Consider the following 18,293-nt stretch of genomic DNA (forward strand, 5'->3'; position numbering starts at 1 on the left):
TCCCTGTGTCGTTTGAGAACTGATAGCTCTCACTGCCCCTCCAACTCAACTGAATTTTTAGCATAAAAGTAATTCCTAGTAACCATTACTCTCCATTGTCTTACTCTTTCTACCTTGTGTTGACAGAGAACTTTACCCAGATACCTAGAACTTATATTCCACACAATATACTACCATAATCATACCTTCATGCTCTATTGCTAGGTACATGATTAAAAATCATTTTTATATCGAGTGATGCTCACATTAGAATTATTTTTTAAATTAATTTATTTTTGTTACAGATGTTTCTCCTATTGCCCCCACTGATTCACCCCACCCCCTCCCTACCCGCCCTGTCCCCAATTTTGTTATCCATGTTCATTATTCATGCATACACGCATATAAGTTCTGTGCTTTATCTCTCCCCCACTACCCCCTCTTCTGGGGATTGTCAGTCTGTACCTCACTTCCACGTCTCTGGGACTCCCCCATTCCTCAGACTGTTATGTTCATTATATTCCACAAATAAGTGAGATAATATGATACTTTCATTTCTCTGTTTTGCTTGTTTCACTTAAGATAATACTTTCCAGGTCCTTCCATGTCGCCTCAAAGGATAAGAGATCTTTCTTTCTTACAGCTGCATAGTACTACATTGTGTATATGTACCACAGCTTTGTTATCCATTTGTCTACTGATGAACATTTGGGTTATTTCCAGATCTTAGCTATAGTAAATAGTGCTGCTATGAACATGGGGGTACATATATTCTTTTTAATTGGTGTTTCAGGCTACTTAGCGTATATTCCTAGAAGTGGGATCACTAGGAAAAATGGAAGTTAAATTTTTAATTTTTGAGGTAACACCATATTGTTTTTATAGTGGCTGCATCAGTATGCATTCCCACCAGCAGTATACTAGAGTCCCCTTTTCTCCACACCATCACCAACACTTGTTGTTCGATGATTTGTTGATGGCGTCCATTCTGATAGGTGTGAGGTGATACCTCATTGTTGTTTTAATTTGCATCTCTCTGATAATTAGTGATGTTGAGCATTTCTTCATATGTTTCTTGGTCATTTGTATGTAATGTTTGGGAGGTGTCTATTCAGCTCCTCTACCCATTGGGTTCTTTGTCTTCCTATTGTTGAGTTGTATGAGTACTAGATAAATTTTGGAAATTAACCCCTTATCTGATATATCATTGGCAATGATGCTCTCCCATACAGTGGGTTACTTTCCATTGTGATGGTTGGTTTTTTTGCTGTGCAGAAGCTTTTTAGTTTGATGAAGTCCCATGTGTTCATTTTTTCCTTTGTTTGTGTTGCCTTAGGTGATGTATCAGTGAAAATTCTGCTGCTTATGATGTCCAAAATTTTGTTGCCTACATTTTCTTCTAGAATTTTTATGGATTCACAGCTCACATTTAAGTCTTTTATCCATTTTGAGTTTATTTTTGTGTATGGTGTAATTTGACGGTCTAGTTTCATTTGTTTGCATGTAACTGTCCAATTTTCCCGACACCATTTATTAAAGAGGCTGTCTTTACTCAATTGTATGCTCTTGCCACCTTTGTTAAATAATAATTGGGAATAATGTCTTGGGTCCATCTCTGTTCTGTTCCACTGGTCTGTATGCCTGTTCTTGTGCAAGAACCAGGCTGTTTTGATTACAGTAGCTTTGTAATATAACCTGATATCTGTTATTGTGATTCCACCTACTTTGTTTTTCTTTTTCAAGATTACTGTCGCTATTCGGGGTATTTTTTGGTTCCATATGAACTTTTGAAGTATTTGTTTTAGTTCTGTGAAGTATGTTGTTGGCATTTTGATGGAGATTGCATTGAATCTATAGATTGCTTTGGGTAGTATGGACATTTTAATGATTGTTACTTCTTCCAATCCATGAACAAGGTAAATGCTTCCACTTTTTTATATCCTCCTTTATTTCTTTTTACAATGACCTGTAGTTTTCTGCAAATAGGTTCTTTATTTCTTTGGTTAAATTTATTCCTAGGTATCTTACATTTTTTGCTGCAATGGAAAATGGGATTGTTTATTTACTTTGCTTTCTGTGACTTCATCATCTGTGTATAAGAATGCCGTCAATTTCTTGACGTTAATTTTGTATCCTGCTACTTTGCCAAATGAATTTAAGTCTAGTAGATTTTTGATGGAGTCTTTAGGATTTTCTATGTATAATATCATGTCTTCTGCAAATAATGACAGTTTCACTTCCTCCTTTCCAATTTGGATCCCTTTTATTTTTTCTTCCTGTCTGATTTCTGTGGCTAAAACTTCCAGTACTATGTTAAATAAGAGTGGCAAAAGTGGGCATCCCTATCTTGTTCCTGTTTTTAAGAGAAATGCTTTTTTTCCTACCCATTGAGTATGATGCTGGCTGTAGGTCTTTTATATGTGGCCTTTATTATGTCAAGATATGATCCCTCTATTCCCACATTGCTGAACGTTTTTATCAGAAATGGATGCTGGATTTTGCCAGATGCTTTTCCAGCATCTATTGATATGATCATGTGGTTTTTATTCTTCATTTTACTTATGTGGTGTATCACATTTATTGATTTGCAAATATTGTACCAGCTTTGCATCCCTGAGATGCATCCCACTTGGTCATGGTGAATAATTTTTTGCTGCATTGCTGGATCCGATTTGCTAGTATTTTGTTCCAGATTTTGGCATCTGTGTTCATCAGGGATATTGGCATGTAGTTTTCTTTCTTTGTAGTGTCTTTTTCTGGTTTTGGAATTAGAATTATGCTGGCTTCATAAAATGAGTATGGAAGTCTTCTTTCTTCTTGAATTTTTTGACATAGTTTGAGGAGAATGGGTGTTAGTTCTTTTTTGAATGTTCGGTAAAACTCCCTCATGAAGCCATTCGGGCCTGGGCTTCTGTTTGCTGGGAGAATCTTGATTACCTCCTCAATTTCCTTAGTAGTTATTGGTCTGTTCAAGTTTTTTATCTCTTCCTGATCAAGTTTTGGTAGACTATGTGTTTCTAGAAATTTGTCCATTTCACTTAGATTGTCAAATTTGTTGCCATATAATTGTTCATGGTAGTTGTTAATGATCTTTTGTATTTCTGTGGTGTCAGTTGTTAGTTTTTCCCTTTCATTTCTTATTTTGTGTATTTGGGTTCTCTCTCTTTGTTTCTTCGTGAGTCCAGCTTAGGGTCCATCATCTTATTTAATTTTTCGAAAAACCAGCTCTTTGTTTCATTGATCTTGTAAATTGTTTGTTTGTTTGTTTGTTTTGGTCTCTATGTCATTTACTTCTGCTCTGATGTTTACTATTTCCTTCCATCTAATTGCTCTGGGGTTTTCTTTTTGTTTGCTTTCTATTTCTTTAAGTTGTAAGGTTAGATATTCTGTTAGAAATTTTTCTTGTTTCATGAGGTAGGTCTGTAGTGCTATAAACTTCCCTCTCAGAACTGCTTTCACAGCATCTCAAAGATTTTGTGTTGTTTTGTGTTCATTTTCATTGGTTTCCAGGAAGCTTTTAATTTCTTTTTTGATCTCCTTGGTAACCCATTCATTGTTTAATAATAAGCTATTTGGCCTCCATGTGTTCAAATATCTTTGCATGTTTTTGTTGCAATTGGATTGCTAGTTTCATGCCATTGTAATCTGAGAAGATGCTTGATATGATTTCATTCTCCTTGAGCTTGTAGAGATTTAGTTTGTGTCCTATTATGTGGTCTATCTTTGAGAATGTCCTATGTACACTTGAGAAGAATGTGAATTCTGTAGTTTTGGGGTGAAATTCTCTGTAGATATCTATTAAATCCTTTTGGCCTAGTGCTTTATTTAGAGTCTCTGTTTCATTGATAATTTTGTGTCTAGAGGATCTATCCTGTGATGGCAGTGGGGTGTTGAAGTCCCCTTCTATGATTGTATTGCTATCAATTTCTCCTTTGAAGTCTTCCAGAAGATTTTTCATATATTTTGTTGCTCCTATATTGGGTGCATATATGTTTATCAAGGGGATATCTTCCTGATGGACAGATCCTTTCAATATTATGTAGTGGCCTTCTTTATCTTTACTTATGGCCTTCATTTTGAAATCTATTTTATCAGATATGAGTATTGCTACCCCAGTGTTTTTTTGCTTTCCTTATCCTTGGAAGATTTTTTTCCATCCCTTCACTTTCAACCTATGTGAGTCTTTTGTTGTGAGTTGGGTCTCTTGTAAACAACATATAGTTGAGTCATGCTTTTTTATCCCAGCAGCTACTCTGTGTTTTTTTATTGGAGCATTCAGTCCATTTACATTTAAGGTGATTATTGACATGTATTTATTTATTGCCATTTTTTTTAAATGTGGTTATATTTTAATTCCTATTTCTCCTGCTAATTACAGCAGTCCTTTTAACATTTCTTGTAGTGCTGGTTTGGTCCTAATGTATTCCCTTAGCCCTTTTTTGTGTCTGGAAAGCTCTTTATTTGACCTTCTATTTTGAATGATAGCCTTGCCCGGTGGAGTAGTCTTGGATTCAGATTCTTGTTTTTCATGCCCTTGATTACTTCATGCCATTCCCTTCTGGCCTGTAGTGTTTCTTGTGAGAAGTCAGCTGAGAGCTTTATGGGGCTTCCTTTGTAGGTAACCTGTTTCTCATCTCTTGCTGCTTTTAGGATTTTCTCTTTGTCTTTAATTTGTGGCATTTTAATTACTCTGTGTCTTGGTGTGGGCCTGTTTGGGTTCTTCTTACTTGGGGTTCTCTGTGCTTCTTGAACTTGAATGCCTTCTTCCTTCACCAAATTAGGGAAGTTTTCTGTCACTATTTCTTCAAATATATTCTCTAACCCTTGCTCATTTTCTTCTTCTTTAGGGACTCCTATGATGTGAATGTTATGATGTTTCCAGTTGTTTCACAGTTCTCTTAAGCTGTCTTCCTGTTTTTGAATTGTTTTTTTTTGTTGTTGTTGTTTTCTGATTGGTTGATTTTTTTTACCTTGTCTTCTAATTCAATTTTCCGGTCCTCAGCTTTCTCTTGTGTGCTATTTAGACCTTCCAATGTGTTCTTTATTTCTGATATGTCATTCTTGATTTCTTCTTGGTGGTTTTAAGTTTCCAATTGGGGTATTTTCAATATTTCTATGTCTTTACTCATGATGTTGATGTCGTTACTCATGCTGTTGAGCTTCCTTAAGATCATGGCTCTGAATTCTAGCTCTGTTAACTTGCTTAACTGCTCCACATTTATCTCATCTTTGGTAGAGGTCTCTTGTTCTGTCATTTGGCTTTTGTTTCTTTGTTTCACCATTTTGGCTATCAGAATGGGCTTTGGAGCCTCCCAAATTTTTCATGTGGTTGTTGGTGTTCTGCTGTTTGTGGCTCCCTCTCCTGGGTTTGTATGAGTGAGGGAGGACCCACATTAAACACCACTGTAAAGTCTTACTTTCCTGGGTAGAGTTGCTAGCCCAGGAATGGTTCAGTTATCCTCTATATTTTTGCCCGGAGGCTATCAGTAGTGGTCACTTGAAGAGCTTTGGGTTCTCAGTTGAATCAGACACAGTTTTTTTAATTTATATAAAGTAAGTTCTTTGCAGAGCTAACAATTTTTATTTCATTATTAAGAAAACACTGCTTGAGAGCCTTGAGATTTCATTTATGACAAAGAGAATCACAACCAAGGGGAAAACATCATTATAATCTTTCTTTAGAGCACTAATTACATTTTGACATTCCCCCAACTCCACTCAAGAAGCATTGATCGTTGTAGGAAAATATGCAACAGAAAGACAACTGAGTCAATCTTTGTGTAATCTGCCCTGGACAGTTTGGCTCAGTGGTTGGAGTGTCGGTGTGTGGACCAGAGTAGTCCTCGGTTTGGTTCCTCCTAGGGGCATGTACCAAACAAACAAACAAACAAACAAACAAACCCTTGTGTAATCTCATCCTTCAAAAGTTCCAGCTATTGACATTCTTCCATATCTCAGCTGTTCTTGCACCTTCTGTCATTAAGTGGTTTTGAATGATAATCTACCTGCGACTGCCTTCTCTAGACCCAATTTAACAGCTACCTTTGAATCAAATGACCTCTCTCTCTCTTCCTGTCTCTCTATCTCTCTCTCTTTCACACACACACACACACAGACAGACAGACAGACAGACATTGAAATTGTTTTAATGGTGGTTCTCCAATTCTAGCATTCCTTCTACAGTTATCCTTCTACAGTTATTACATGACACGTTTCTGTAAAGACTTTGCCCTGAACCTCTTTTTCCTCTCTTTTTTTTGGTATCACTGTGAAGTCATGGTCACCCCCCACTCCAGTATATTTTAGTCCATTAACATCATTATTCCTCTTGATGTTCAAACCATCCTAATTTGGCCAGTAGGAGCTCATTTAAACACAATCTTGTATCCTGACATAACCTCATTAGTCTTTGAATAATCTGTTTTCTGCCATAAAAAGTCCCAAACTCACGTTGCATTTTCCCTTCCTGAGACCTGAGATCAAATATTTCCCCAAGAAGCCTTGATTCCTTTTAATGGGAATGGCATTTAGAAACAAAGATTCAGGTGCTACATGTGCTCATGGCTACTTGGGTATTTGTCATTGCTTCTTGGCCCTTTCTGTGTACAGAACTAGGGAATATGAATTCATACTACAATACAAGTTTAAAATACAAATATAAAAGAAGGAAAATAAAAATATATCTCTTTTATCTTTTGGTGAAATCTTGGTTTCCATTATCACTAATATACGTATGCATTTGCTTTATCCTAAAATATACATAAAATAGTACTAATATATTATATGTATATGTTATAATTCTGAAACCAACAGTAAACCTACTAAGAAAGTTTAAGATTTCTTTGCAGTTCTTTTTGTCCTTAAGATTATATCCTAATAAGAATACACTATCTGGAACACTGTGTTCAAAACTTATCTGAACTGCATGTTATAAATTCGTTGTACAGGTTTGTTTGATTTCAGTTAGTATCCATTTTTAACATTGATTTTTCTTCCCATTATTTTTGGCTTAATTCTAATGTTGGAGTATTCAAATCTTTATATAGCCTAAATATCAAAAGTATTAAAAGGTGTACTCAGAGAAGTTCTGCTTCTATCCCTATCTTCTCCACCACATTTCTATACATTCCCTATTTCCATTAGTTTTCAGTTTATCATTCTGTGTTTCATTTTATAAAAACAAGCAATTATAGTTCTTAAGAACTAATTTAGACATACCATGAGTTAGGCAATACCCCTATAAGTGAACTGTTATTTGAGTGTGCTTATGGTGCACAAAACCTGATTTGTATCACATTTTCTATTTTCAATACAGATAGCTCGGTTTACAAATAAACTCCCACCTGAATTCTGGCTAATTCACTGTAGAGAGTCCATATGAGCATTCAAAATTCTGCAGATCTGCTGGAGATAAAAACAAACACAAGATTTTCATATTATAATTTCTGATATGGTGAATAAAAATAAACAAAATTTTGAAATTAGAAAGTGATTTCATTTCTTCTGTTAAGAAATGGACTGCAAGGAAAAGACGCTGCATGCTGACCTGAAAGACACCCCTGGAACCAGTGCAGAGAGTGATTAATTTAAGAAGAATTCTTCCAAAAGAAGAGGAAAATGGCGGTGGAGTGAATGGAAGCTACATAGACCATCTCCCAGGACCAAACTGGAATTACAACGAAAATAAAGACAAATTGTCAGGAAAAGGCAACTGAAAAGCAGCTCGGAGGACCACATAACGAGGGACACTGACTCAATCCTGGTAGGCTTGCAAAGACGTGAAAGGGGGCCAGGAGCCCACGGTCTGCAGCGGCCTGGGCTGGGACCTGCAGCGGCCTTGGCTGGGACCTGAGGCCCTGGCTAGGAACTGCGGCGGTCTCAGCTGGGACCTGCGGCCCTGGATGGGACCTGCGGCCTCGGCTGCAACCTGCGACCTTGGCTGCAACCTGTGACCTTGGCTGAGACCTGCGACCTCAGCTGGGAACTGTGCCCTTGGCTAGGTTCTACGCCCTCTGCTGGGAGCAGCCGCAGCCTTGGCGGGAGCGAAGGCCTTAGCTGGGAGCGGTGCCCTCGGGTTAAAGTCTAAAGAGGCTCCACAGCACAGAGCCAGGACAGAGGCTAAATTAGCAGCAGCCACTCACCTTAGGCTCCAGCAGAGGGAGGGCAGACTGGACTGGAACTGTGTAGGAACACTTAGGAATTGGAGGGCGCTCAGAGCTTTTGCTGAGTTGCAGTCATGCAAAACTGTGGTCATCTTACTCCTTCCCAGGACACTGGGGAGAGGCGGCTGCCCCTTCCTCAGAGATTCAACCCCACCTGGTGGCCATTGAAATGCTAATTGTGGCCCATTAACAACCAGCATCTGCCCCGCCCTCAGGAAATCCTCTTACACTGAGCACCTGAGGGAGTTTTTCATTCAACTCAGAAACCAAGGTTCTAGGCAAAAAAGCTACAGGATAACTATGATTCCCTGGGTTAGCAACTCTAACCAGGAAAGTAGAACTTTACAGTGGTGTTTAAAGTGGGTCCTCCCTGCCTCATCCAAACCCAGGAGAGGAAGCCACAAACAGCAGAACACCAACACCCACAGGGAAAATTTGGCAGGCTCCAAAGCCCACTCTGATAGCTAAAATTGTGAAACACAGAAACAAAAGCCAAATGAAAGAACAAGAGACCTCTACCGAAGATGAGATAAATGAGGTGCAGTTAAGCAAGTTAACAAAACTAGAATTCAGAGTCATGATCTTGAGGAAGCTCAACAGCATGTGTAAGGACATGAGCGCCATGAGTAAAGACATAGAAATGTTGAAAATCAACCAGTTGGAAATTAAAAAGCACCGAGAAGAAATGAAGAATGACATATCAGAAAGAAAAACACATCAGAAAGTCTAAATAGCAGAGTAGAGGAAGCTGAGGAAAAGATCAGTGAGTTAAAAGATCAGTGAGTTAGAAGTAGAAAAAATCAACCAATCAGAAAACCAAAAGAAAAAAATAATTAAAAAAACAAACAGGAAAACAGCTTAAGAGAACTGTGGGACAACTGGAAACGTAATAACATTCACATCATAGGAGTCCCTGAAGAAGAAGAAAATGAGCAAGGGTTAGAGAATATATTTGAAGAAATAGTGACAGAAAACTTCCCTAACTTGGTGAAGGAAGAAGGCATTCAAGTTCAAGAAGCACAGAGAGCCCCAAGTAAGAAGAACCCAAACAGGCCCACACCAAGACACATAGTAATCAAAGTGCCAAAAATTAAAGACAAAGAGAGAATCCTAAAAGCAGCAAGAGAAAAGCAACAGGTTACCTACAAAGGAAACCCCATAAGGCTTTCAGCTGACTTCTCAACAGAAACACTACAGGCCAGAAGGGAATGGCATGACGTAATCAAGGTCATGAAAAACAAGGATCTGAACCCAAGACTACTCTACCCAGCAAGGCTATCATTCAAAACAGAAGGTCAAATAAAGAGATTCCCAGACAATAAACAAGGCTAAGAGAATACATTAGCATCCCTAATCATCAGAGAGATGCAAATTAAAACAACAATGAGGTATCACCTCACACCTGTCAGAATGGCCGCCATCAACAAATCATCAAATATCAAGTGTTGGCGAGGGTGTGGAGAAAAGGAGACTCTAGTACATTCCTGGTGGGAATGCAGACTGGTGAAGCCACTATGGAAAACAATATGGTGTTACCTCAAAAAATTAAAAATTGAACTGCCATTTGACCCTGTGATCCCACTTCTAGTAATATACCCTAAGAAGCCTGAAACACTAATTGGAAAGAATATATGTACCCCCATGTTTGTAGCAGCACTATTTACAATAGCTAAGATCTGGAAATAGCCCGAATGTCCATCAGTAGACAAATGGATCAATAAGCTGTGGTACATATACACAATGGAGTAGTATGCAGCTGTAGGAAAGAAAGATCTCTTATCATTTGAGATGACATGGAGGGACCTAGAAAGTATTATCCTAAGTGAAACACGCCAAACAGAGAAAGAAAAGTATCCTATGATCTCATTTATTTGTGGAATATAATGAACATAACAGTCTGAGGAATGGGGTAGTCCCAGAGACATGGAAGTGGGGTACGGACTGACAATCCCCAGAAGTGGGGGTGGTGGGGGAGAGATAAACCACAGAACTTATATGCATGTATGTATGAACAATGGACATGGACAACAAAGCTGGGAACAGGGCAGGGAGGGAGGGAGAGGGGGGAAATCAGTGGGGGAAAAAGGAGAAACGTCTGTAACCAAAATAAATAAATTAATTAATAAAAAAAAGAAAGAAATGGACTGCAAGGTATTAAATTTTAACAGCTTCTTTTACTATTTAATATTTGTAATGTTCCTTGCATCTTTATATCGGTCCAATCTAATTACTTTACAAATGTCAAGAATCCAATTCCTTCAATTCAATGACAAACTGACTACTATAGTACAAACATAAGTAAAGAACATGAAGAGACATTTTACAAGACAAGAAATTAATTAAATTTTTTTAAATATTACCTTTATTCACCCACATCAGCATTTTTAGTGAGGTATAACTGACATATAACATTATATGAGTTTCAGGTGGAAAACATAATTTGATATCTGTATATATTGTGAAATGATCACCATAATAAGTCTAGTTAACATCCATCATCATACAGTTACAAAGAAAATTTTGTGTGTGATAAGAACTCAAGTTCTGCAACCTTAGCAATTTTCAAATATGCAATACAGTATTATTAGTATAGTTACTGTGCTGTATATTACATCCCCATGACTTAATTATATTATAACTGGAAGTCTGTACCTTTTGTATACCCCTTCACCCATTTTGCCCATTGCTACCAATGACAACCAGAAATCTGTTCTTTGTATTTATTAGCTTGGTTTGTTTTTGTTTTATTTTATTTTTTTCTTTATTCACTTTTAGAGAGACAGGAAGGGAAAGGGAGAGAGAGAGAAATATCGACGAGAGAGAACATCAACTGGCCGCCTCCCACATGCCCCCTACTGGGGACTGGGCCTACAACCTCAGCATGTGCCCTGACAGGAAATTGAACCAGCTACCTCTTGGTGCATGGGTCGATGCTCAACCACTGAGCCACACCAGCCGGGTTATTTTTGTTTTAAAATTCTATATGTAAGTGAGATCATCAGTGTCTGTTTTTCTCTGTCAGACTTATTTCACTTAGCATAATGCCCTCAGGTTCCATCCATGTTGTCACAATGGCATGCTTTCTTAATCTGCAATTTTAAATAAATGTTCATAATCAGTTGTCAAGTGTGTAGGGAAAATAAGTACACTCATATTCAGCCAACAGAAATATAAATTGACCCAACCCTTCAAAATATAACATTTTATAATATATATCAAAAGTCTTTAAATATGCATACTTTTTAACTCAGTATATTCTACTTTCAGGAACCCATCCAGAGGAAATAATCAAATCTAAACATAACTAATCATTACTGGGCAATTTTATAATGGCAAAAAATTGCAAACAATGTCTTCATAAATAAAGAAATGATTAAATATATTATGGTAAAGTTACCTCTGATAAAACATTATGGAGTCATTAAAACCATGTTTTCTAAAACAGAAACAGACTCATAAATACAGTGAACAAACTGAGCGTTTCGGATGGGAGGAGTGTGGGGTGGATGATTAAAAAAGGTGAAGAGGATAAGAAGTTATAAAATAGTCACTGGAATATAAAGTACAGCTTAAATAATATAGTCAATAATATTGTAATAACTATGTATGATGCCAGGTGGGTACTAGAATTATCAGGGTGATCACTGCATAAATTATATAATTGACCACTATACTACATACCTGAAACAAATATAAAATAAAATAATGTTTTCTAAGAATGTTTATAATTTTAGGAAAACACCATGAAATAATATTAAATATAGACAGAATACACAACTTTATATAAGTATGTTTCCAATGCTGTTAAAAACAAAAGTGTTTTTTATCAACATAGTAAAAAGACTTGAAAGAAATTTAAAAAATGTATTAGCAGACTACTACTGGTAATATAGGTAACCTAATTTTCTTTACAGATGTCCATATTTTTTTTTTTTTTTATCCTCACCCGAGGATATTTTTCCATTTTTTGTACAGATAGAGTGGGAGGGAGAGAGAGAGAGGAAGAGAGAGAGAGTGAGAGAAACATCGACGCGAAGAGACACATCGAGTGGCTGCCACCCGCACGACCAACCAGGGCCGGGGACAAACTGCAACCGAAGTACGTGCCCTTAGCGGGAACCGAACCCGGGTCTCTCCAGACCGCAGGCCGACGCTCTAACCACTGAGCCAAACCGGCCAGGGCCAGATGTCCATATTTTTTAAGCTTAATACATTGAACATGTATGTTTATTAACTTTGTAATAAAAATACTAAACATATAAAAATGTTTAGAACACTTTGGATGAATTTTCTAGCAAAGTCCAGGATAATATTGAAAATAGGAGGAAATGAAAATGTTTCCATGCTTTAATGACCAGTATATGTAACAACAATAGCAAATTTAGTGTATTCTAGTATAACAAACAGAAATATAATTTGTAGTAGGTACAATGAGTTTTGTAAGAAAATGTGACTGAGTATCATACACCATAATATGGACTTGCTTAATAAAATTTTTAGCTATTAGGTGGTCTCTCCATCCTCCCCTTAAGAAAGGTCCAAATAAAGAGGTAAATCTCATCACTGTGAATACTATTAAACATAGTGGCTATTTTTCTACCCTGGTATATGGCCTACAGTAATGAAGCTTTGTTGATCTGGTTCAAATAAATTATCTACAAAACATTATTGTTCAGTAAATGTGTTCTCTGCTTACTGTCTAACAATTTATGCTATTTGAGAAAAGAGATGAATTGTTGCTGATCTCTCACTTCTTTTGTTCTGCTACTAAGCAGCAATTATCCTTTAATTCTTTCATCATAAACATCTCAATCTCCCTGGCCAGGAAAGACAAAAACAAAAGACTCAAACCATTTACTCATCACTACTAAAATAAAATAAAACAATCTAAGGCTAAGAAGAGAAAAAGGATAAGGATAGGATTGCAGTCTCCTTTTACTTACTCTATTTGAACACATATTAATTCAACAGAGACTAGATATTAGCTCTGCTTCATGTCTAAATCTGCATATACTTATCTGTGCATTAAAATTCTATTACAGCAAAACAATTTTGGAATCACAATGGTGATCTAATATTTCATTTAAAAGAAAATCTATATTATGTCACCTCTTGATCATCTGCATGGACACAGGGAGATGGTAGCACGGATAATACCAGATTAATTTGTATTTGCCTTTGTTCAACTTTAGATTCACCTAAAGTAGAGAATTGCATAACATTTATAGCTGGAGGGGACTTTAAATTTATGTTGTCCGCCCTTGACATTTTGCAAAAGGACCTAAGATCCAGAAGATTAAGTGACTTAAATTCTTGTGCTATTTCAATACACCATGCTGTCTCTTTATAATTAAAAAGGTTAGTAATATGGATGTAGATAAAGAGTTGTCTGTATATAATTGGACAAAGAGCTTACTAAAGAATAATTACTACATATGTATATATGTCATTCATCCTCACCTACCCAAGTCCTGGCTCCACTGTTAATTATAATCAAGTGATAGAAAGTACTATGGGAGCTCCCACAAGGAGTGATCCCTTTTACCATTAATGACATGGAGTGGGATTGAGGGATAAGAAGGACTCCATCTAGCTGCTAAGACAACAGGGAAAAGTAGAGGAAATAAGCTCTCTGTGTATAGTATAAATAAAGAAAAAAATACTTTTTTATTGCTAAATTAATTAAAAACTTCTAAACTCTCTAATTGGAGCCTTGACTGTGTTTTCCCATGTTATAATTCATTTACATTATGAGTTTAGTAGGGACCAGTGGAAACCTAATGACCATATTTAACAAAGTTTCTATGGAAAAAATATATTCTAAGACTCAAATAGTTGAATTATCAAACTTTTAAGATATAACCTAATCATAAATTAAGGATTACTTGGATATATTTAACAGATTCAAACATCTGTATGCACATTTATATGAATGTGTAGATAAATATATAAAAGACAGAGTGAACTAGCTAATGAGTAAATGAACAAAAAAATAAGTACAGGGACAAATTTAGTTATGTGAAGAACAGGGAGAAAACCCTGAAAAATTAGGAAGGAAATTAAATTTTTTACTATCCTGGGATAATCACAAATAACTCTCAACCTTATCTGCCTTTAAATATTTCCTGCCCCATTGACTACACCCAAGAGCTTCATATCTCTAGAAGTAGATAAGGAGAACTAGAGAGGACAGGAGAAGATGACAAAAGAACCATAGAATACTAATTTCATACTAAATCTCGGTTGTCTAAATAGATAAAGAGGTTAACACACAGGGTCAGTAGTGTCAGTAGGTATTTCAAATATATTTAGGAGCTCAATAATGTTCTTGAGATCCTGGGCCATCTGTTTCAGCTGAGCATCTATATTTCTCCTAATTTGTAACTGAAAAGGCAAGTAAAATAAAGGGATTAACAAGCAAAAAGTGTTTTAGCCAAATATGTATTATTACTAACATACAACAATGATACTGCCAACTGGATTTGCCACAATTCCCCTGCCTTCTCATTATGACTAATGGCACATTTTTATGGATGCAGTAATCATGACTTTATTATTACCATTTTCTAAAAAGACTCCATAGGTGAAGGCTTTTACCCACTTTGACATTTTTATAGTCACATATTTACCCTCTTGCTAATGTTCTGAGCAAAGAAGCTCTAAAACAAAGGAACTCTTTTTGGTATCAAAATAAACCCATAGGACATATTAAGAGTTACTCAGTGTTTAGCAGCATTCAGTAAGTGCAGAGATGTCTTCAATGACTTTGAGTACATAAATTTTCAATGTAAAACCTTATATAAATATACTCCATCATCCAACAAAAGATGCTTTGAGAAATAACATATTCATAATAATCAAAGGCAGATAAGTTTTCTAAGTTCACAACAAATTAATTAGTTGGCTAAATTCTCAAGATTTCCACCCAAACTATTTACACACACACACACACACACACACACACACTTAGTTCACAGATATATTTTTGAGACTTAAAGTGACCAGAGGGTTTTTCAACCTCAATTTCTATAAAGATATAAAAAAATTAAATTTATTGATAACTATCTACTGTCTTTCTGTTCCAAAGTACTTGTAGGTTATTGGTTGCCTAGATTGTTGAAGATTTTAGTACAGATTTCATCATATCACAAATCTGACTACATAAAAGCAATAAGAAAAAAACTAATTGTTCAATTGTTTCTTCAAACTATAGTTAGGATCTCTTGACCAAAAATACAGCTCTGTTTGTTTCAAAGAAAAAATCACAGAATGTGTAGAATGACACGCAAACAAAAGATTCATAAAAGCTTAAATACAAAAGCAGAAACACAATAAAGGTCCATACCGATTAGCTGTACTTACTATGTTTAATGCACCTATGAAAATGTTAATTTGCAAATGTCTTTCTTTTAAATGTTTTTTATTTATTGATTTTAGAGAGAGAGGAAGGGAGAGGGAAAGAGAGATAGAAACATCAAAGAGAGAGAACATCGATTGGCAGCCTCCTGCCTGTCCCTCACTGGGGATCCGGCCCACAACTTGGGCATGTGTCCTGACCAGAAATCGAACCGGTGACCTCTTGGTGCATGGATCAATGCTCAACCACTGAGCCACACCGGCCAGACTAACTTGCATATCTCTTAAAAATAAGCTCAGTCTTACCTCACTAGTAAGCCATTGATAAAATGAGTCTGATTTAACTTCAATCTAGTTTACATAGAACATTCATACAAGTTCTTTCAATAACACTTTATAATGTAGCCTGATTAGGAAATCTCAATTCCAGGGCGATAAAGTTACTGTGGGAACACTGGTAATATATCGATCAAAGGTAAAGACTGAATTGCACACAAATAAAATATATTCAGCTCAAGACATTGACAAAACCATTTATTTTTTAAACATGTTTTTATTGATTTTTTTTAGAGTGAGAGGAAGGAAAAGAGAGATAGAAACATTGATGTGAGAGAAAAACATCAATCAACTGTCTCCTGCACACCCTCTACTGGGGAATGAGCCCAAACCTGGGCATGTGCCCTGACCAGAATCAAACTGGGATCTCTCAGTCCATGGGACAATGCTCAATCCACCAAGCCACACCAGCTGCGCTGAACATTACTTTTAAGAGTCAATACAGATAACCAGAGAGGAAGGGGGTAGGATGAAGTAGAAGAGGATATAGGGGGGGTAAACAATGATGGAAGAAGACTTGACTTGGGGCAATAAACACACAATACATTATACAGATGATGCATTATAGAATTGTACACCTTTAAACCTATATAATTTTTTTAAACCAATGTCATCCCAATAAGTTCAACAAAAGAGCCAATATACATAGAAGACCATAAATATCCTTCTATACTATGACAACACAGACATAAAATTTGTATTTATAATTTAAGAACAAAGTTGACAATTATAAAAACTTTACAGTGATCATGTATAAGCTTGATTCATTTTTATTTATAAAATATGTTTATTAAATCTGGGGACAGTGAAACAGGGAAGGGTTAGGATAAAGAAACAACAGGAGAGAGACTAGGCGAGGCTCCTTTGGCTCACAGGAAAGACAGAGAAGAGGAGTCAGGTTCAGGGGTTGGCCTGGGATGATCCATTGCTGCCCATTGCTCCCCTGGTTGCAAGTCTTGTGAGGTCATTTAGAGTTTAGGAGATGCATGCATGCCTCTGGGGGAAGAAGAGAGGGAAAGGAAAGGCATGGGCATGCTACTGAAAGGGAGAGTGAGCCAAACTTGAAATTAGTGAGTCTATAAAATGCTATAAAACAAAATTGCTGGAATAATTACTTTATTCTCAAGCATTCTGAAAAGATAAACAGAAAAATAGTCAAATAAGCTGATAAATGTCAACTACAAGAACTTCTTTTCTACCAATTTTTATTCTTGGCCTTTCAATTCCATGTTATCTCTTTTTTAGTAGTTAAATCCTGTCCCATTCCTTGATCTTTACCCACTCACTTACATCCTCTCACACTCCTTATCTGCGTACTTTGGATAAACAAAACTACTCTCATCCTTCAAAGATTCCTCTAAAGGCATCAAGAGATCTAGTTCCCTCTGCTGTGACAAGACAAAATCCAATTCATTTTCCAGCCTGGAAAAAAAAAGTCAACAGTAAGAGCTAGTAAAAGAAATTTGGAGTGACAAAGCAAGTTGCAATCAACTACAATTAGGAAAAAACAACAACACATAGATCTTTAATCTTCAAACCTAGGAGTATAAAGTTCTATCATTTCTGATCCAATTTCACTTTTTTTTTTTTCATTTTTTCATGTAAAATAGTAATCTATAAAGGAAAATAGGAATATAATAATGTAAGTATTTAAATTTATATTATAATTTTAAAGCAATATTAATTTTCTCACATACACTTAAAATACAAAAGTGTTCCTAATTCAGGGCATTTATTACCTAAGAAAAATATTTTTAAGTTGATTATCAATACTGGAATGAAAAATGAACTACTAAATACAGGTCTGTTCTCTTGTGTTAATCTGAAAATACTTGTACAATGCAGTTGGATTAATAAGAGTATCTTCTAACCTTCTCACAATTCTCAATGAAAGTACAGACCCAAGCATTGACCTGGGTGGCATGGTGAAGAAAGTGCTTCTCTTAATCCTCTAGTTCAAGGTTCCATTTATTTATCAGATCAACCAGCTGACAATATGTCATCATGAGAGTTATGATCAAACTAAAAAAAGATAAAGCAGTATGATCATACTTTTAAAAGTATAATCAGATGACACTAAGGGTCAGACCAGCTTCAGAGCACCATGAAGGTTGGCTGGTTCCTCTGCTACAACCATACTGGAGTCCAAAATCTCTTACTATCTGATCCTGCTTGTTTCATGCCACACAAGTGCTGATCCTGAGACTACTACCCAGTCTCTCTGCTAGGGAACTCAACCGAAGACTATTCTGAACAATAAAATTCATCACACAGATATGTAGCCATAGATGGAGAAGTAAAAGATGACAAAAAACTATTATGACCAGCTGACATACTGACTTTAAAAATGGCAGTGGAGTGAATGGAAGTTACACAGACCATCTCCCAGGACCAAACTGGAATTACAAATAAAATAAAGACAAATCATCAGGAAAAACCAAGAGAAAAGTAGCTCGACAG

The 18,293-nt window shown here is 36.3% G+C and overlaps 1 protein-coding gene across 1 annotated transcript; it reads right to left on the reverse strand.

Moving 5' to 3' along the window:
• Positions 1 to 7,230: 7,230 nt before the first annotated feature.
• On the reverse strand, positions 7,231 to 17,836 carry NUP62CL (nucleoporin 62 C-terminal like). Its single transcript, XM_036271208.1, is given in 5 exon segments — positions 7,231 to 7,390; positions 14,416 to 14,514; positions 17,112 to 17,257; positions 17,394 to 17,447; positions 17,705 to 17,836. Coding segments are annotated over 5 exon segments (591 nt in total).
• Positions 17,837 to 18,293: the final 457 nt, after the last annotated feature.

Source organism: Molossus molossus, unplaced genomic scaffold, assembly GCF_014108415.1.
Source record: "Molossus molossus isolate mMolMol1 unplaced genomic scaffold, mMolMol1.p scaffold_m16_p_2, whole genome shotgun sequence".
In the NCBI taxonomy this organism is placed as follows: Eukaryota; Metazoa; Chordata; class Mammalia; order Chiroptera; family Molossidae; genus Molossus; species Molossus molossus.